The 19,896-nt window shown below is 43.9% G+C and overlaps 2 protein-coding genes across 2 annotated transcripts; one reads left to right on the plus strand and one right to left on the minus strand.

Annotated features, from left to right (window-relative positions):
• Positions 1-507: 507 nt before the first annotated feature.
• Positions 508-15,926, plus strand: LOC148390780 (msx2-interacting protein). Its single transcript, XM_088388828.1, has 14 exons — positions 508-799; positions 1,778-2,092; positions 4,679-5,155; positions 5,263-5,420; positions 5,526-5,726; positions 6,128-6,279; positions 6,365-6,490; positions 6,588-6,701; positions 6,777-6,890; positions 6,967-7,067; positions 7,159-14,164; positions 14,245-14,439; positions 14,534-14,692; positions 14,897-15,926. Exons 1-14 carry the CDS (start codon positions 714-716, stop codon positions 15,026-15,028), a joined length of 9,336 nt encoding a protein of 3,111 aa, XP_088244954.1. The 5' UTR covers positions 508-713; the 3' UTR covers positions 15,029-15,926.
• An 8-nt stretch (positions 15,927-15,934) lies between these two features.
• Positions 15,935-19,891, minus strand: LOC148390781 (cAMP-dependent protein kinase type II-alpha regulatory subunit-like). The gene is made up of 10 exons (XM_088388830.1): positions 19,540-19,891; positions 19,422-19,457; positions 19,187-19,329; positions 18,886-18,992; positions 18,654-18,807; positions 18,473-18,574; positions 18,153-18,227; positions 18,013-18,078; positions 17,367-17,505; positions 15,935-16,351 (listed from the first exon to the last, which is right to left on the minus strand). Exons 1-10 carry the CDS (start codon positions 19,790-19,792, stop codon positions 16,227-16,229), a joined length of 1,200 nt encoding a protein of 399 aa, XP_088244956.1. The 5' UTR covers positions 19,793-19,891; the 3' UTR covers positions 15,935-16,226.
• Positions 19,892-19,896: the final 5 nt, after the last annotated feature.

Genomic DNA, 19,896 nt, shown 5'->3' on the forward strand with positions numbered 1-19,896 from the left:
TGCTGCTCACTGCTCCCCTCTCCCCCAGGGGATGGATCAAAATCACATGGGGATGGGTTAAATGCAGAGGACAAATTTCACCACACCCAGATGTGTGTGTGACGATGATCATTAGGACTTGGGACTTTTAGTGTGATTATGACAAATATATTAGGTGGACACACCATAGGTTATTTAACACATGAACTTAAATGTGAACTTGTTAAGTTGCACTTCATGTAGATCTACAGAAAAAGACAAGAGTTGTTCTCGACAATTAAAAAAAAAAACATTTACATGTGGTAGTTGTGCAGAATATGTCAGCATTAAGATAGCAAGCCATTTCTTATTTTTGATTGACTGTTCGCTATGTGAGTAGAATTAAGTTTTACAATAGCTTTTACAATACATTTTTAATAATACATATCGGTGTTGTATGTACGCGTGTGTGTACTAGTCAAGAGGTTGTGGGGGCGGAAAAGGGAAATTTCGCAGAGTGTCCCTCCCAAGAGGCGCGCGCAACCTGTGCACGCGCAGCTCGCACCCTGAAGCGCGCTCTCGTGTGTGACTCGAGGACGCTTCGGCTAAAGCTACAAGAGCAGCGGGCGAGTAGGCCCTCGTCTGCTCTGCATAAATACGTCGTCGTTCATTTTGTTCCGACCGACGGACCCTCCGGCCGGCTGAGATTTCAAATGCGCCTGATCATATGTGTGTGAAGGGGGAAAGCATAGCGCATGATGGTCCGGGAAACCAGACACCTTTGGGTGGGAAATTTGCCCGAACACGTCCGAGAGGAGAAGATTGTGGAACATTTTAAACGGTATGTTACGCAAGAGGGGCTTCTATGGTGGCGGAGCAGCGCGCCATATGTCGCTGGCTAGCCCACGGTCGATGCTAACGCTGCTAACATTAGCTTGTGTAAACTTTTGAGTGTTTTGCTCTTTCAAGTTCTGCTCGGGTTCGAACACACAATGTCGCGTTTTATAAGGGCCCGTCGTACGAAACGGACCCACCCTAACGCCGTTGTTAACGATGTTTGGCAATTTCGCTAACTTTTGCTAATGCCGAGAAGCAAGTCCCTAGCCACCAAGCTCTACCACCCAGCCAACCATTTTGTGGCAAGTCAATACGTTTTAATGGTCGTTAAAAGACTCGGCTGCACACGTTTACAGACACATACATCTGAATTTGCTTTGCATCGTTGGTGTTGTCTTGTTAAGTAGCAAAATAAATCGCCAGAATGTTGCAGTTTAGAAAACACTCCAGCCCGAATTTGCGGAAAAATCAGCGATCCGACCGGGCCCATCTTTAAATATTAGCTAGTTGTTGGGCTGCCTTATCGACGTTCTCGGTCTAGCTCTTGCTTATCGGGTATGAACTCAGCTCAAATGAGAGCGAGGCGTTCTTTTGTTTTATGCACAAAAGGTTAATACAACATTATCGTTCGTGTGTGTGGGGGAAGCCACTCGAGGAACTCAGCAAACGCTTCTCCAAGAAAACAAACACCATCCCTACTTCAACGGCAGCACCTGCAAGTCATATATTGCAGTTGTTCTATTAATTCTCAATTTTCACTTATCTCCTTAGTTTAGGCAGTATTTCCCCTATTTAATAATGCAGCATGTTTGACTACTTGCATACTGCTACTCCCCCCCCCCCCCCCCCCCCAACACACACACACACACACACACACACACACACATACACAGTTTCGGTAATATCTGCTTCCTGCAGCGTTTGTATAAAGCTTACGCAACTCTCTTGTCTTGATTTAATCACTTCCATCTGATTCTCTCAGGTATGGACGTGTGGAGAGTGTTAAGGTCCTGCGGAAGCGAGGATCAGAAGGCGGCGTTGCGGCCTTTGTGGATTTTGTGGATATTAAAAGTGCTCAGAAGGCTCACAATGCCGTCAACAAGATGGGGGACAGGGACCTTCGGACTGACTACAATGAACCTGGGTCAGTCCCGAGTGCTGTTCGGGGCCTTGATGACAGCTCCCCGTCGAGCAGTCGAGACGTTACAGGATTCTCTAGGGGAACAGTTGGACCTGTGTTTGGCCCCCCTGTGTCCCTTCACACCAGAGAGGGACGTTATGAACGGAGAATAGATGGGTAAGTGGACATGGTCACCAATCCGTGGAAATCTCGGTATGAGATCGGTGTAACGCCTAATCACATAGTTGGGTTTATTCCGAAGGGATGTATGGTGCTCTCACAATGGTAGTCTCGGGATCGTTCCTTATCATCATAATTGACTTGCAGTGCCCATGGGATTAAGTAAATTAACCACACGTTATGATTTCTTATGGTTGTGTTAATACAAGGTCTGTTTATGGATATTACACCCAAAAGGAATATCCTGGCGAGTTCTGGATTTATTTTGTTGGAAATTACCCCTTCCTGGGAGCCTTTGGATGTTTTGAAGCCCATTTTTCTCCAGGATGTGGATCTAAGTTTTTATTTTCACTCAAGACCGAAAACTGGAAGTAAATAACCCCCCCCATGGTGGATTCACAGGTATTGAGTATTTGATCGTAAACTTGCTCAGGACTACCTACATCTGGTTATCCTTTTGTCTATCTTGGCAACTGCTGATAGCTGGATTACTATTTTTCCCAACCATTTTTGAATCCACGGATACAGCTTGTTCTGAATGTGGAATTGAATCATTAGACAATCCAAGTACAATAAATTTAGTGCCATTTTTTTAAAGCCAATTTTAGCACAAGAAGAAACAGAGTAGCTACATTTCCTGTGAATAAGGAAGCTATCCCAAGAAGAGTTCACTAGAACACGGAGGATCCAATCTACTATCCAGGGAGGCTGATGGAGCTATTCCCGAAGATGCCAGAAGACTGCACCACTGGACGTATCCTATGCCTTGGATGTACTCGCTTCAATCCAAGTATGGATTGGTGTAGCTGCCATTCAGTTGGATTACTTATGTGTGGACGTAGCTGTGTGAGGTTTCCCCGACCGATTTGCAGTGAAAAGAGAGCCGAAGACAACTTTTCCAAAGTAATACCGCAACCTCAAGCCAGCCAGCCAGCCAGCCAGCAGGCACATCGGAAATGATCCATGGAGCGTGGAATTATGCCATATCCAACGACTGGGATTTTATAGCCGGTTATTACGGAGTAGTGTGTTCCCATTTTACATATTATCTAATATCGTTAAAACAACCAAGGAATACATTTTTGACTCCTTTAAAGTGGAATTTTGGGGAAATACTTTTTTGCTTATCTCATCCAATTGGATGTTAAGGCGGCATGGACTTGTCTGAATTATCCAGAAGTTCATCTTTTTTTTTTAACTAGCTTTACGTTCCTCTGTTTTTTTTCCTCTACATGTTCAGAAATCCATTAATTCTGTGGTTGTTTTTTTATTTTTTCCTCCCCTCATCCCGTGAAGGAAATTCCATTGCCTAACAGTGGATTAACTGCTGGCCTCATGCTCCCTCCACAGTAATTGAAGATTACTCGCAGTCTGATCGAAGAAAGCCGTTTTTGGCACATTAGAATAACAGATTTTTCCAGTTGTTTTTTTCTCATTCCGGCTGTCACATTCTGACCACCTAGATTTTATTTGGATTAGTTACAGTAACTTCTTTCCGAAAAGGTTGGTATTTCTCTGTCCTTTGCTTATTCTTCTTTCCTTATGTTTCTCTGAAATTGTTACACCCGACAAGAGCGTACTTGTTCTGCAAATCAAATAAAACATACTTATGGACATTATGTCATTCTATATATGCACCTCAGTGGAACAAAGGTAGCACAGCTGCCACAAAGTTAAGTGGTTTGAGTCTGCTTTGGCTTCCTCTATGAAATTTCCATTTTCTGCCCATCAATGCATATGTTTTATCTGGCTACTCCGACTTCCTCCTACATTCCAAAAACATGAGTTGTTGTTTGGCTACCCCTGCCCTGCGATTGACTGGCGACCAGACCAGTGCTGACTCCTCCCCTTTTTTTCACCCAAAATATCTGGGAACAGCCTAACTACTTTGTATGTTTCTGCACAGAATATGTACATTGGCTGTATGTCATATGTGGCTCAATGAAGATAAATAATAGTCAGACTTTTTACTCAGTGTCGGCATGCAACTTGAAACTCTGGAAAAATGTCAAAGGTTACACTCCCCTTCTGAATATTAAGTGTGACATGTTTATTGAATGACTTGTCTTTTTAGGCTTTCGTAACCTTTGTAATGTCGCAATTCATCAATTTCATTAAGGTCATTGGTGATATGGAGTCCATCCCTGCTTACCTCGGGTGTTTGGTGGTGTAGACTGCTGACGCTTAAACCAATGGACTGTTGAGAGTCTCAAATTAATCGAATCATGTTTTTGGAATGCGGGAGGAAGCCGATGTATCTAAAACCAGTGCAAGCATAGTGAGAACATGCATACTTTACATGGGAGCCAAAGCTTGGATTCGAACCCATTAACCCCGGATTGTGAATCAGATGGACTAACCGTGCAGACATTGCTGCTCTGATGCTGTCCAATAAAAAGCAAAACAGTTTTTTTAATGACGTGATAACATGTAGAGCAATCATTTTAAGGTTTTCAGATTAAATTGCATTAGTGCCAAAAATTAATTGGCTGGTGACCAGCAATATCAAACGCAAAGCTGCATGTCAAGAATCTCATTGACCTGTTACCCCCCCTCTCTATCTATCCTTTTGTCATTTTGCAGTAGTTCAGAAACCCGCGACCGTGCATATGACCACAGCCCATACGGACACCATGAGCGCAGCGGGACTTTTGACCGACAGCGGCACTACAATGCGGACTATTACAGGGAGCGCTCTTTGTTTGCTGCTGCCGGTCCAGGGAGTAGTGCCATCAGTGGAACCTTTGAGGCATCAGACCCTCATTTTGACTCTAGAATACGAGACCCCTTCGCTCTCGCGCCGGCGACACGTCGCGACCTCTACAGAGATGACAGAGGACGCCGCGTTGATAGAACCTACCATCACCGCCGGAGCCGATCGTCCCATTCCTCCCAGTCTCGACACCCTTCCCCCCAGCGGACAACTGGACAGACCTCCAAAAGTGCTCATTCCCCTAAATGTGCGCCTCTGTCCCCTGGAAGAGGCCCACGTTCTCAATCTTGCAGCAGATCCTCAAGTTCTGACTCTGTGAGCAGCACCAGCAGTACAGGCAGTGGCAGGTGGGACAATTTATTCATACCGCATCTGTTTTCAACATTAAGTCATGTTCTTGATAATCTACCAGTCAGACGAGCAAATGTGTGATAAAGTACCTTTTTGACTACAGCGACTCCAACAGCAGCTCAAGTGATGGATCGCGAGCGCGTTCTGTTCAGTCATCAGCTGCACACGCGCCACCTCAGTCGTCGTCGATGGTGCTCGACTCGGACGAGCCACGTAGAAGTTTTGGGATTAAAGTGCAAAACCTTCCCGCACGATCGACAGGTGAGCTTTGTCCCAGCTGTTGATGTTTGATCAAATGGAATGAAGATTGAAAGAAATGCTTTTGCCATTGTATTTACTCACAAAATGTAATCATTTTCTCTTCAGACACAAGCTTAAAAGATGGACTATTCCATGAGTTCAAGAAACATGGTAAAGTGACCTCCGTGCAGATCCATGGAGCATCCGAAGACCGCTATGGTCTGGTGTTCTTTAGACAACAAGAGGATCAAGAGAAAGCCCTGAGTGTCCCGAAAGGAAAACTGTTCTTTGGCATGTTGATTGAAGTCACAGCGTGGAATGGTCCCGGTAAGCAATAACGCCTAAAAAAATCCCCCCCAAAAAACCAAAACCTTATCTGATTATGATGATGAAGAAATACTCAGTGCTGCATTTCGGTGTGAAGCAATGGCTGTTAGATGTGGAGCAAATGGTAATTGGATGAAATTGCAAGCTAGTGTGTAATTCATGGGTGTTTGAATTTGTTGCGATCGCGGCAATGCAAATTATCTGTGTAATGTAACCACTGGAATTAAAGAAAAAAAAAAAAAAGCTTGATCACAAGACAAGCATATGGCAGCCAACCAGTCTGTGGTCAGTGCAGCAAGCCAATATAGCAGCCAGTAGTGAAACTGCACGCACAGATGTGACTCAACCAGACATTACCAGAATAGGAATTAATAATGATTTTTTTTTTTTCTTTTTTGTAGAAACTGAGAGTGAGAATGAGTTCAGGCCCCTTGATGGTAGAATAGATGAATTCCACCCGAAAGCCACCAGAACATTATTTATTGGGAACCTTGAGAAGACAACCAGCCGTGAACAACTTTTTGAAATTTTTCAACGCTTTGGAGAAATTGTCGTAAGATACCATCTTACTCTAAACATTTTGTTCTGTGTGTATTTTCTTGACCTATAAAACTTTGTTTGTTGTTGCTCTCTACAAGGACATTGACATCAAGAAAATAAATGGAGTTCCCCAGTATGCGTTTGTACAGTATTCTGATATTGCCAGTGTTTGCAAGGCCATTAAAAAGATGGATGGCGAGTATCTTGGCAGTAACAGACTAAAGGTAAAACTGCAAACAACACATTTGTTCATTTTTTATTATCTCAATCAAATGCTTACTTTTTGCATAATAATTATTTTGTCTTTTTTTTTTTTTAAAGCTTGGTTTTGGGAAAAGTATGCCTACGGCGTGTGTTTGGCTTGATGGGCTAACAACCAATATCACAGAGCAATACCTCACACGCCATTTCTGTCGTTATGGACATGTTGTCAAGGTAAGGTCTACTATATTAGGCAGGTCTTGTTCCAATTTTTGTCCAAAAAATCAATTTTCGTTTCCTTTGTATTAGGTGTTATTTGACAGAATGAAAGGAATGGCCCTGATTTTCTACAACAACACAGATTTTGCTCAGAATGCAGTGAGAGAGACCAAAGGCTGGAAGATTGGAGGCAGCAAAATTAAGGTGGACAAATTGGTTGACTGTGGTATTTTTAGTACAAACACAGGTTTAAGTTTAACATGACATTTGTTTATGATAGGTGGACTTTGCAAGCCAAGAGAGTCAGCTGGCATTCTTCAGATCTATGCAGACATCCGGTCAAGACATTAGAGACCTTTATGAAATTCCTGCGGAACGGCGGTAAATTGTCCACATTAATTGTAAACTGGTCACATCATTTTTTGGGAACTCTTTTAATTTGCCTTTCTTTGATTCCCTATTCACGCAACAGGGAGGAACGCAGGCCCCTGTACCATGAATTTACAGCAGAGAGAGCTTATTATGAAACTTTACGAACGCCTGGCCTTTACACAGAGGATGCCCGGAGAGAGTATGCAGCTCGCAGTCGGGACCGTTTCCCTGAATTGGAACATTTTCAAGGAGAACATTATGACCCACGTTACCATGAAGATCCACGGGACTACAGGGATTACAGAGATCCTTTTGAGCAAGACATTAGAAAATACACCTATATTCAAAGAGAACGAGAACGTTTTGAAGCTGACCGAAACAGATGGAGTCCCTCTCATCATCGGCGCCCCATTACCCCTGCAGTGTCGCCATCGCCGACCGAGCGAGCGCCGAGAGAATCGGAGCGCCGAGTTTATAGCCAGTCCTCTGAAAGAAGTGGTAGTGTAAGCTCACTCTCCCCGCCACACTTTGAAAAATCTGAAAAGACTTTGCTGGAACACGCCTCAAAGAGTGACAAGACTGAAAAGAGCAGTCAAGCTGACAGAGCTGTAGGTCCCGAGAAGACCAAGCGGCCCAAACGAAAAGAGAAAGGCGAGAAAGCCGAGAGAGTCAAATCAAGGAAAGTAAAAGGGCAATCTCCATCCAATACGCTAGCAGACACGGAGCCTAATGCTGCACAGGAAGCAGGCCATGCAAAAGGAAAGGGAGTTGAACAAGATGCCCAAGACAGGCAGAAACACAAGGGAGATAATGACACTCAGTGCTCAACTGCGCTCCATGACTCTGCAAAAAGCGAAAGATCCGAAACGGCAAAAGGTGATAATTCTGATATGGATGGGAAAGGTCGAGTCAAAAAGCATATTAAAACTGAGATTGGAAATGATGGGAAAGATTCGTCCGTGGATTCAGATCGCCTTGCTGCAAGAAAAAGGCGCTTTGCTGACTCCAGTGGGAAGACTGTTCATCAAAAGCGAAGCAGGCTTGATGAAGAGGATTGTAATCAATCGCAAGACCCGAGTGCAAAAGAGATAGACTCTGATAAGCACAAAGATGCCCAACGTAGAGATTCAAGATTAAAAAGTGGAACTTCGAAGGATGTTCAAGAAGACATTAAAGTGCCCAGAGAGAAATTTGAGGGATCGTTGGAACCTTCTGAGTCAAAACGACTCCCAGCCCACACTACATCCCGAAGATTTTCACATGATGGAAATCCAGACCAAGGCTCTTCAAGAGAACAGGAACACAGTGCGATTTTCAAATTTACTGGTCAGGTGCCTGAAACTAGCAAAGGCATCAAAATTAAGGAGGAGCATGTTGATATTGACCTGTCTCAAAGTTACCGCAAGCAAATGGAGCAAAATAGACGCTTGCATCAGCAGCAACATCGAGAGTCGGACAAACCTGGAAAATCTGCCAAACCAGGAAGTCCACAAGAAAGTGAAACTGAAGATTTGGAACATCGCAGCCTTGTGCATGAAGTTGGGAAACCACCTGAGGATGTCACAGATAACTTCCCCTCTCACAAACAAAAGAAGCTTGACCTGTTTGACAGCGAAGGAATTAAGAGAGAGCGGGTGTATAGGAGCTTCAGGCAAAAAAGTGAAGATCCTGAGTGGAACAACACTTCCTCTCCAGGGCACCAGTTTGCCCACCATACAGAGGAGGACTTTGATCATTCGCAGAAAGAGCTTGTAAAAAATGAGAAAACTAACCCCGATATGGAGCCGCTTGTCAAAAGGACACATAATGCGCACGTCAACAAACCCACCACACTCAATACAGAAGAGGAGCAACAAAAACGATGGGAGAGCAGAGTAAAACAAAACACGCTACCTGACCTAAACTTTTCTAGAAATCTCAACAAAAATGTCCACAACCGCAAACGTTTGGAGTATGGCGTATGGCAGGATATAGAGCCAGGGGAGGTAAGATCAGACTCCGAAGAGGATCGAGAATCCAAACCACGTTCTCCCGTGGCATCTACTTCAAAGTCTTTTTCTGACAGACCGAGGGGTGAGAGACTTTCCGACCCCAAAACAGCACATCTCGAAAGAAATAAATTCTACTCATTTGCACTCGACCAGACGATCACCCCAGATACGAAAGCTCTACTTGAGCGTGCAAAATCCCTCTCGTCTTCCAGAGAAGATAACTGGTCCTTCTTAGATTATGATTCTCACTTTGCGGGTCTCCGTAGCCGCAAAGATACAGAGAAGATAGAATCAACACCAAGGCCTACACCATCGTGGTACATGAAAAAGAAAAAGATCCGAAGTGGATCTGAAGATAAACTTGATGATCGAAAAGAGGAGCCAAAGCCAGAGGAACATGAGCGAAGAGAGCTGTTTGCTTCTCGCTTCCTTCACAGCCCTGTTTTTGAGTTGGACTCGAGACGACTTCAGCATCTGGAACGGAAATACGAAGAAGCTGAGAATGCCCAAAACCAGCAAAGTAATCAGCATGGAACCATAGATGGTGAACTTGACTCGGGTCCAGTTGTTCTTTTCCATAGTCGGTTTTTGGAACTCACAAGATTGCAGCAACAAAAGAACAAAACCCAACCGGAAGAAATAGTAGATGAGATAAAAGATGACAAAGCATCGATGGAAGAGCCACAAATGTTGCAATCACCCGAAACAAAGGAATCTCTCCCTGATCCAGAAATAAAGCCCATCAGTCCAGCTGAAGAGTTGGTGTCTGAACCAATGGTAACACCCCCTGTCTCACATACAGTGCTAAAAGAACTTCCTCCAATAGAACAACCACCTCAATTACCCACTGAGCCATCTCCTACTGTGGTTTTCATAAAACAGGAAAAAGAAATTGAACATCTGCCTGAGCAATACCCACCAACTGAGACTAACACTGATTCAGAAGCTCCACCCATCAAACAAGAAGCCAATTATTTAGAAGCTCATTTTAAACTTTCTCCTTCTGAAATTAAAGTGGATGAGGTTATAGATGTCAAACCTAGTATTGAAGAGCCAAGTAGCTGCAATTTGCAGGAGTTTGTCAGTAGCTCAGAAGCAGAGGTTGCTTCTGTGGCAGGGAACACTGAAGTCACCCAAGCCCAAAGTTCTTCACCTCATACTCGTGAAGACAGTATAGTGAAGAAAGAGCCATATGCCACGGTTTCAGAGCCTGAGGAAGAAACAATTCTTAAAGTTAGTAAAGAGTTCAGCGATGACACTAACACTGAGGGAAACTCTGCCCCTAAGGAGTATAAAACAAAAGAAATGAAAACTAAAAAGACCAAGCCAACCCCAGCGGAAGTTGCTTCAAGTGTCGTCGTGCCTGCATCGGCTCCGGAAAAGCAAGCCACTCGCAAGAGTGAACGCATTGACAAAGAGAAACTGAAACGTGGCTCTTCCCCAAGGGCCGAATTGAAGTCCACAGGCAAGTCTCCTCTTCATGGCTCGGACGGTGACGTCTCGGAGCAAAGCATATCGTCAGGCAGAGCGAGACGTACAAATGTGAAATCCGTTTATGCGAGAAAACGGGGCACAGAAAAGGATCCGACGCAGCAGCAGAACAATGAGCAAGATGTACCCGCACCAGCTCCTCCAGTCAAACGTGGCCGGCCTCCCAAGAATCGTAGGCAGAGTGAAGAAGTCTCGGCAGTTAAAATGGATAAAATAAAAATTGATAACAAAGACATCGAGCCAAATGAATCTGAGAGTTGTGACAGAATCCAGAAAAATTTGAAGGGAAAATCCTCCCCTACTGCTACGAAAGGTTCAACAAGTCAGTTGTCCACAGCTCAACTCTGCGGATCAACAAAGAAAGGAGAAAAATCAGAGTTGACTGAGGACAATGATCAGCAAATGGATTGCACCGATCAGAGTACCTTGACTTTGGTAGATTCATCTAAAGAAGCCCAATCACCTCAAGTTGAACAAAAGAAAGAGGACAAATACAAAAGAGATATCAAAGACAGTGATATTTTGAATTTTGATGGTAAATCAAACGGCAAAGAGGAACATCCACTTGTGTTGGAAGACAAAATGACCACAGAAAAGGAAAAGCCCATCAAAGGAAAAAGCAAGACACCAAGGACCCCAAAGTCTCCTGTTCTGAAGAACCTAAAGATCAGGTTGAATGTCAAAGAGGTGAAAGATCATGTTTCAAAGTGCACCGGCAGAGGGGCCAGCAATGAAGATGGTGACATTTCTTCTTTGGAAAAGAAAGAACATTTGGAAACATCAAAAAGTTTAAGTTCCCATGAGATGGAATTGGAACAGGCCGTGGAGAACATTGCCAAACTCACAGATCCGTCTTTTCCCAGAGAACCTCAAACACCAACTGGCCCAATCACGGACTTGAAAAGTTTCTCAGATGATGAAAAACCTAATCCAGCTAGTGAAACGGAACTCATTGCTGCTATTGACTCCATCACTGCTGAGGATATAGCCAGCGTCCCTTTACCCCAAGCACCACCTGTCGGCGTTGATATAAGTTCAGAACCAGAGATGCAAGACTCAATTCAGCCTTCCAAGGAAGACAAACCTGAAATGAGCACTGTTAATATTCAAGAGGAGCCTCTCCAAACAGCCACACCTGAAAAGGCCACCAAGGGAAGACCTAAAACTCCCAAACATAAAGGCCAAAAGCAAGTACGGAAAGATTCAAAAGAACCTCCACCAAGTGAAGAGAAAGCCACGCCAACTCTTTTAACATCCAGTGTAAAGGTTGTCCCAGAAATTGTCCCATCAGCAGCAGCGACAGCTGCTGTTATCACCCCCACTACATGGAAGTCTGAACAAGAACCTTCGGCCATCAAGGCACCTGATGTGAAAGAGTCTGAATCACCTACTGAAGAGCAGATTCAACATATCAAACCTGTTTACCCCCAGTCCAAAAGTCCGGTGTGCCCAAAGCCACAATCACCCTCCATGTCACCAATAGCATGCAGACCAAATATCAAACCCATTCAAAACAGTCGAGCGCCTGTCTCGCCACCGGACTGGCGCCGCCACTCTGCCGATTCAGGGGTTCCTTCTTCACCAGCCTTGCCAGTCACACCCAAGGATAACCAACCGATACCAGACTCTGAAAATATAGAACTTGATCGTGGCTCAAGCGATCTGAGGCAGATTCTTTTGAAACACAAAACCATGTCTCTGCCTGGGAGCAGTTTCGTACCGGCTAACGTGCAACCGGCAGTCCAAGATCAGCTCCTCGCTGAGCGTAATACCACTTTAACAGTTGTGCCAAATAAATCGCCCCTACCCGATTGCAGAATGCCATCTCAGTCAGTTCGAACACCAGCGACACAACCGTCCCCTGAGACCAAGTCTGTGATCTCCGTCATTGCATCCACTGCCTTGCACTCCTCTGTTATTAGTCGTGTATGCATCCCTCCAGAGCACGAAGACGTGAAACTAAATATTGGTAATCAAGGTTCAGATATGACTTTACCTAAACACAACTACAGGCTTAGCAAAGATGATACGCTACCCTACCATGGACCAACTATCGGCGATGAAGGGGGAAGTGCTACACGCTTCATTGTGGAAAGTTCCACTCTTGGTACAAGCTCCTGCCCGGGTCTCCGGGTAAATACATCTGAAGGAGTCGTTGTACTCAGCCACTCGGGACAAAAACCGGAGGGACCCCAACGGATAAGTGCAAAAATCAGTCAAATTCCACAAGCAACGGCGGGTGACATGGAATCTCAGCAGCTGGTTTCCATGCCCCAAATTAAACAAGACATGTACAGTCACCCACAGACAGGCCTCCAAAAAGGCTCTTTCCAGACAGATCACGGTCATTCTGCTAAGACACAGTCGACCTTTTCTTCTAATAAACAAGAAAGTACAGGTTTGGAAAAAATGGAGCCTACTTATCACGCTGGTTCTCAAGGAGTCGTCAAGCGTCTTGCACAGGGCAATCAAAGTATGAGCTCGATGTACCACCAGGAGTACCTGCCGACAAAACATCAAAAGAAAATCGATAGCGGAGATTCGCATAGCACCGACGGTTCCAAGGCACAGTGGGCCTCTGCCATAAGTCCTGCAATAAGTCCACATTTGCCCTCTCCTCCTGGAAATCACTTTGTCACGGCCGCCGGGGACAGAACTCCCTCGCATCTCAGTGGCAACAAACAGGAACCACGATCCCCACGCAAGTCAAGTCATCCGCATTCTTCATCACCTAAAGGCATCCCGGTGATGCTTCCCGCCATGCAACAGTTTATTTCTGGTGTGCATCATCCAGAGCAGTCCGTTATCATGCCGCCTCATAGTGTGCCTGGAGGCTTGGGCCGAATGTCACCTCACCCTGCTACCCAGTCCATCCCAGTGGGACATCTGGTCCAGGGAGACGTTCGGGTCAATACTCCCCCGCTCTCGGTGATGAGCTACGGGATGCATAGTGAGTCTCTCGGATCTCCCTGGTCCGGTTCCATGCAGCAACGGCCGACTTCACCCCAAACTGTCGGTAGAGACAAGGTCCTCAAGGTGAACCCGAGTGCTTTGAGGAGTCACGACATAAACCAAGAAGACTCCAGACGCTTCCACCAGCAAGGACGACAACCTGCCGCACAGTTAAAACCAGAGACCATGCAGTCTGATCCTCGGGGGAGTTTCCGAAGCGGTGTGCCAATTGAAGCGCTGATGGCGCAGAGAGAGATGCGCGCGCTCCTACAACAACAAGGAGAGCGTTCGTCCGCAGACCCTCATTCGGGCCACCTTCAAGAAACTCACCCCCCCACCTCCGCACCTTCCAGTTTACCCATGTCTTTGTCTCCGAGGGCGCACATTCTTCCTAAAGGTGTTTCCGAGAAGGACATAGCAAAGCCGTTAGATGCTAAGAGGCCCCACTCCCCTCTTTCTAAAGACGGATTAATGGCAATCCAGCAGCCAGGACCGACAATATCGTCTCCCCAGAGAGCGCCGCTCATGCCACCAGGACTAAGTGGCACCTTCCCGGAGTATTCTCAAATGTACTCCAACCCAAGAGGCGTCCATTCCCCGATGCCGGACTCAACAACGCATGTTGTTCCCGATGGGAAGATTGCACAGCCTAATATGGTGCAGCTGCTCATAGTAAGAGAAAACATATTTTTATTTATTTGTTTTGAAATCCACAGAGTTCTTGTTTAACACATTCTTGTCTTTTTTTGCAGAAACATCCAATCATTTGGCAAGGGCTCCTCGCGCTAAAAAACGACACAGCGGCAGTCCAGTTGCATTTTGTGTGTGGAAACAAAGCTTTGGCTCATCGATCACTGCCCCTGCAGGAAGGTGGTGCCTTCCTCCGAATTGTCCAAAGGATGAGACTCGAGGCATCTCAGCTGGAGAGCGTCGCCAGAAGAATGACAGTATGTCCTCGCAGTCCCCTCACTTGCCAGTCGGCGCGTCATTCCCGTTGTTTCCTTCGATCATTGATTCATGTTTGCGCTTGTGTTGCGACAGGGCGAGTGCGACTTCTGCCTTCTGCTTGCTTTGCCTTGTGGACGAGATCAAGATGACGTTGTTAACCAGACGCAAGCTCTCAAGTCCGCCTTCATAAACTACTTGCAGACAAAGTTGGCGGCTGGCATTATTAATATCCCAAATCCAGGTTCCAATCAGGTAAATGCCTACTTGTTGTTTTGTAATGTTGTCATTTACTTTAAACGAGATGAATGTGTTTTGATTGAACATATTTGTAAGCTTTTACATGAAGTCCTATTGTTGGCATCACCATGTATAGAGGCATAGAATTTTTCTATTAGTTGTTTAAGCAACTATTTGCAGTTGAATAATTCTTTTGTATATTTTGCTTACTTCCCCCAGCCGGCCTACGTGTTGCAGATTTTCCCACCATGTGAATTTTCAGAGAGCCACTTATCTCAGTTGGCCCCCGATCTTCTCAACAGAATCTCCAGTATCTCTCCTCACCTCATGATCGTCATCACCTCTGTGTGACCTTCAATGTGAGAGACTCTGTCTCATGGACAGATGGATGGATGGATGTATGGATGGATGGAAGAACCACAGATGCGCCTCAGGAAACCAGAGGAATACCAGACTTTTTTCATTTTCTTGTCAGTCTTTGATCCTCCAACCATTTTGTCATCCCGTGTCTGGTCTTTTTGTCCTTCTCAAAAGAACTCAGGGATGGACCAAACCAGAATCACGTCTCTTCTTCTTTTTGACCATTTCTGCTGTATTTCTATTTATTGGAGTTTGACTTTTCTTTGAAAAATAACACACACAAATCAGAACGATTGAGGAACAACAATGATTGACTCACAAGATGGTGTTTTTTTGTTTTTTTTTTGGTCCCCCCACCACACAAGAGGATTGTGGATATTAAAAAGAGACATATCATTGTGTTATTTTAAATATGTACAGACTGCCTCTCCTCTACTGTGCTTGTTTAACGGGGGGACTAATTAAACAGAGACCCTGCAAGAGGACCACAGATTTTAATTCTACCATCTTGGTGCATTTTTTTTTTCTCCACTACTGAAACGGTTTACACCTCTGGCATCTACATTTGCATTGCTCAAACAACAATTTCCTTTGAACAATTTGGAATATGGGACATTGTAAATATTTTAAATATTTAAACTCGGACAATGGAACTTGGTAAACCTGGCAGAGACTTGAACTCTGGGATTGTACCAGAACACAGAATGGAAATAGATGGGTATTCTTGATTTCATTTTTTTTTTTTCTTTCCCTTGAGTGTAAATACTTGTAACACAAGAAGTTTAGCAAACTCTTCTGTGGAGTCTGCTGATTGCACTTCGTATTTTGTAACTCAAATAAATAAAAAAAAAATCAACAGAAATGTGAGGATATTAAATTCTAATCTTTATTTTGGGTTATTGTTTTTTCTTTTGAGACGAAATAAAAAATACTTAAAATGATACAACAAAAAACATTAGTTGTACGAGTAATTGTTTCTTTCAATGAAATGTAAATATATATATTTTTTATGACAAGGAAATATTTTTTATTGTGGAGAGCAGTACTGGACAGATCAAACCTTATAGAAATACAAGTCAAAGCCATGAGGGTGTCTTACTGTGGGCATTATTTTTTTTAAATTCATATTTTTGAGTTTCACACAATGGACTGACAGAAATGGTGGGGGAAAAAACCTATACAGTTTATACTAGTGTTTTAAATCCACGCTAGAGCCAAACAATGCCACAAGCTGGTCTTCATATTGGGAGATGTTCCTCTTCATGATCTCCTTGCAAGGGCCCAGCAAGCGCTCAAATGCCTGGATGTCAATCACTGCAACAAAAAGTAATTCCACATCAGCATGTTTTTACCAGTAATTATTGTAAGATAATACATGCATGCGGCTCTTTTACGTTCATAACATTTGTGTGTGTTTTTTTTTTGTGCGTGTTCACTTCGCTTGAATTCAATATGGTATTTTCGTCAAACGCGCATGCGCATCAGGTGAAATCCCGCAAAGAAGGAGGGGCAAACCCATTGGAGGAAACAATTAATGTCAATTTCCCTCTCAAAATGGCGGGGGGAAAATGCACAGCCAAACGAAAATATGAAGACAAACACAGGACGTATTTAACAGGGTGGGAAAGTTTTTTTTTTTTTTAACGCAATGGCAAGCCATTCTGCCTGATACGTCAAACGTCATTAGCGCATTTCAAAGCTTCAAATCTTCAGCGCCACTTTAGCTCACTTCATGCTAAAAGTTGGACACTTTGAAAAGTCAGGCAGAAAAACAGGTAGTTTTTAGAAAAAACTACGAAGCACTCAGAGGCTGTCACGCTTGCATCGTATCAACTTGCTTGGAACATTGCACGGGCGAAAAAGCCATACAATGAAGGGGAGTTTGTGAAATCTTGTCTCCTGAAAACGACAAACTCAAACGAATGGAATCAGACATCCAACTAAAAGAATTGCTTCGAGTAGCAACAACGGAATACAAGCCAGATTTGAAGAGGATTGTTCAAGGCAAGGAATGCCAGAAGTCACACGAAGCAACATGCATAGTAAGTAAAAAAACGCTATTGTATATTATTATGTTTTTGTTTGTGGACTTTGTTGAACTGAGAGTTTGTGTGTGTGAGACAGTGCACAATGTTCATTGTTGAAAATATGGTCTGTGGTCTTAGTACTGTAGGAGTCAATTTCTTATGGTGTGGCTCTTTGCTGTGACAGTAAAAAATGTGCCTCTTAGTCCCTGACTGGTTGTCCACCCCTGTAGCAGAGTAAGGTAAACAGGTAAGCCTGATGAATAAAAGGAAAGGTCAGTAGCTTGATGTTAAAAACAAATTACCTAAACATTTAGTTTCTCCAACAGCATAAACAGATGCTGCGCGAGGTTTGTTGTTGACAAGTGCGAGTTCCCCAAAGTATTGTCCTCGAGAGCAACGGGCCACTTCGACCTCCGTGTCGTCCCGCTGGCCTGCTTTTGTCTGGTATTGGAAAACGCAAGTTGTGACATTTCAGAGATGGCAAAAGTAGGCATACAATGTTCTGATTCAAATACTGAAGTGAATGTAAAAAGTAATATTGAGTATCTGAATTGGTCAACAATGAAAACTCTACAGTAAATATGCAAAATTGACACTTAGATGCTATTTGTTTGCACATCTGTGGCATTTCCCATGATTTGTTAGTATTAGCTTTAAGCTAGCAGACAGGAAGTTATTTTAAACACAGGTGTGTTTGTTTATGGTGACAGTAAACTTAGTCTAAGAGTGGCGGTAAACAGCTTGAAGCCTCTTGTAAAGAAATGCTCTCAAATTCTGGGCCACAACCCAAAGCGAAAATTGTATCTTGAAACACTCAAATCGAATCACAATTGTACTTTGCTAAAGTACAGATGACTAAACAATCCAATTGTGCTATATTGATGACGTATTTGTACTTTGCTTCCCACCGCATACATTAAGTATAACATGGAAACTCATTAGACTTACTTTGCTTTTGATCATAATCCTCACTTGTCCTGATTCCACCATGTAGAAGCAGTCGGCCTCGTCTCCCTGCCGCCACGTGAGTGACAACACTTTTAGTCCATTTAAACTGATTTGTTGCAATTTCACATCGTGTATGTTACCTGCGCTATAATACGCTCTCCATCTTCGAAGGATCGTGCTGCTAAAACATCCACAATCTTCATCCTTTCCGAGAGCTGTTAAACATGAAAACGTCAGCACCTGAAGTCATATGTCACAATCCGAATTCTGAAGAAAATGTCAAAAGTTGCACATAGGACACAAATAATGTCATATGAAATATAAATGTCAACGTGGATGTTATTCATTTGCACATCTATGTCATTTCCCATTAGCATTAAGATGGCAGACTTAAAGATTTCTCTGTATGATATCATTAGAAATGCAGTAATTGCGTTCCTAGAGAGTTTGTCATATAAACCTCCAGAGACTTCAGTAGAGGAACACACTCAACAAAGGCCTCATACATCCTCCTCTTCTTTGCGTTATTTTTCACAATCAGCCTGTGAAAGGTGGCTCGGTCCTGCAAGAGCACAAAAGCAAAAATGTTCATTTCTTGTTACACTTTACAAAGTTGGCGCGTGCAAGCAGAAGTAGCCCACCAGGCCCCACAAGGCGCCTTCCTGTGTCGCCACGATGGTGGCAGCTCGCGGCGTGTTGTACATTAGAGCCAGCTCGCCAAAACTGCCCTTGTTGTCATACTGACCCACGCATACGCTCACACCTTCTTTTGCCACAAGTATATTATAAACACCCCTGGTAGGAGACAAAACCACATCACAAAAGTTTTTATTCATTTCTAATCATAAATATACATAGAAACCACTCATTCACCTCTCTATGACATAGAAATTATCTCCATCATCTCCTTGGTCTATGATGTGCTCCTGAGGTTTGACCTGCACCTCAAACATGGCATCCAAAACCTCTGAGAACTGCTCCTAAAGGACACAAGATTGATTAGCAAAATGACTGTATGTAATCAATACTCACACACACAAATATGTTGAGTTGTTTTTCTAACTGGGTTGGCTTTTGAGTTGCTTCGTAAGATGACCATTGACTTTGCATAACTCAACTTATTAATAATAACATCTAAAGTTAATATGACCATGTTTTTTTTTTTGTCAACCACCTGCTCCAGTGTCTTAAAGAGTAAAATATCCTTGCAGGCATCCTGAAGCCTGCGACGCTGCTCGTCCGTTTTAGGGTGCACAACTCGAGGTTCAGGCTGGTCATCGTCATTGTCGTCGTCAGGGTTGTAGGGCTCTGCACAAACTGCACACGCAGGTTAAAGACAATAAAAAAAATAAAAAAGACATGCCTTTAACGGTAAGGCTTTAGAATCGGACAACACACAGTTTACAGACCTGAAACTCTGCGGTTGCATTTGCCAGTGGTGGATTCTGTAGACAAGCGTACACACGTTTTTTACGAATTATGCAAATTTTACTACGTACTCCGGTAGTAGCCTACTGTAATACTCACTAACAGGCTTCTCCTCCTCCTCTTTCTCATCCCGGGTACTCTCGGTCTCAAAGTTTGTTGCAAAAGTGACCCCTTTCCGTGCAACCTTGCTGTCCAGCTTCTTAACCGTCTTGTCATTCTTTTGGTTCTCCGAAATTTGCGTAAAATGCTGCACGGCAAATTCCACCAAGTCTGCCGGCCTGTTGCGAATAACCTGCACCGTGTACCCCTGAAGTAGCTCCTTCAGACCTGCCGGAATCTCGTAATTGCTCATCTTTGAGGTTTAGAGGCTGTCCAAAGGTTTCATGTGTTGTTCCCATAAAACAAAGCATCAGACGGGCCCGCTCCCCCTCGCCCCAAATGATCACACACGGACTC

Source organism: Syngnathus floridae, chromosome 11 (genome assembly GCF_059516105.1).
Source record: "Syngnathus floridae isolate MCC-2025c chromosome 11, RoL_Sflo_1.0, whole genome shotgun sequence".
Lineage (NCBI taxonomy): Eukaryota > Metazoa > Chordata > Actinopteri > Syngnathiformes > Syngnathidae > Syngnathus > Syngnathus floridae.

Coding starts and splice junctions, on each gene's coding strand:
- LOC148390780 (XM_088388828.1), top strand. CDS start 714: ATGATGGTCCGGGAAACCAGACACCTTTGGGTGGGAAATTTGCCCGAA. Junction 800..1,777: donor ATTGTGGAACATTTTAAACG/GTATGTTACGCA, acceptor TGATTCTCTCAG/GTATGGACGTGTGGAGAGTG. Junction 5,156..5,262: donor AGCAGTACAGGCAGTGGCAG/GTGGGACAATTT, acceptor TTTTGACTACAG/CGACTCCAACAGCAGCTCAA.
- LOC148390781 (XM_088388830.1), bottom strand. CDS start 19,792: ATGAGCAATTACGAGATTCCGGCAGGTCTGAAGGAGCTACTTCAGGGG. Junction 18,079..18,152: donor GAGAGCGTATTATAGCGCAG/GTAACATACACG, acceptor ACGTGGCGGCAG/GGAGACGAGGCCGACTGCTT. Junction 16,352..17,366: donor TGGAGAAACTAAATGTTTAG/GTAATTTGTTTT, acceptor TTTTTGTTGCAG/TGATTGACATCCAGGCATTT.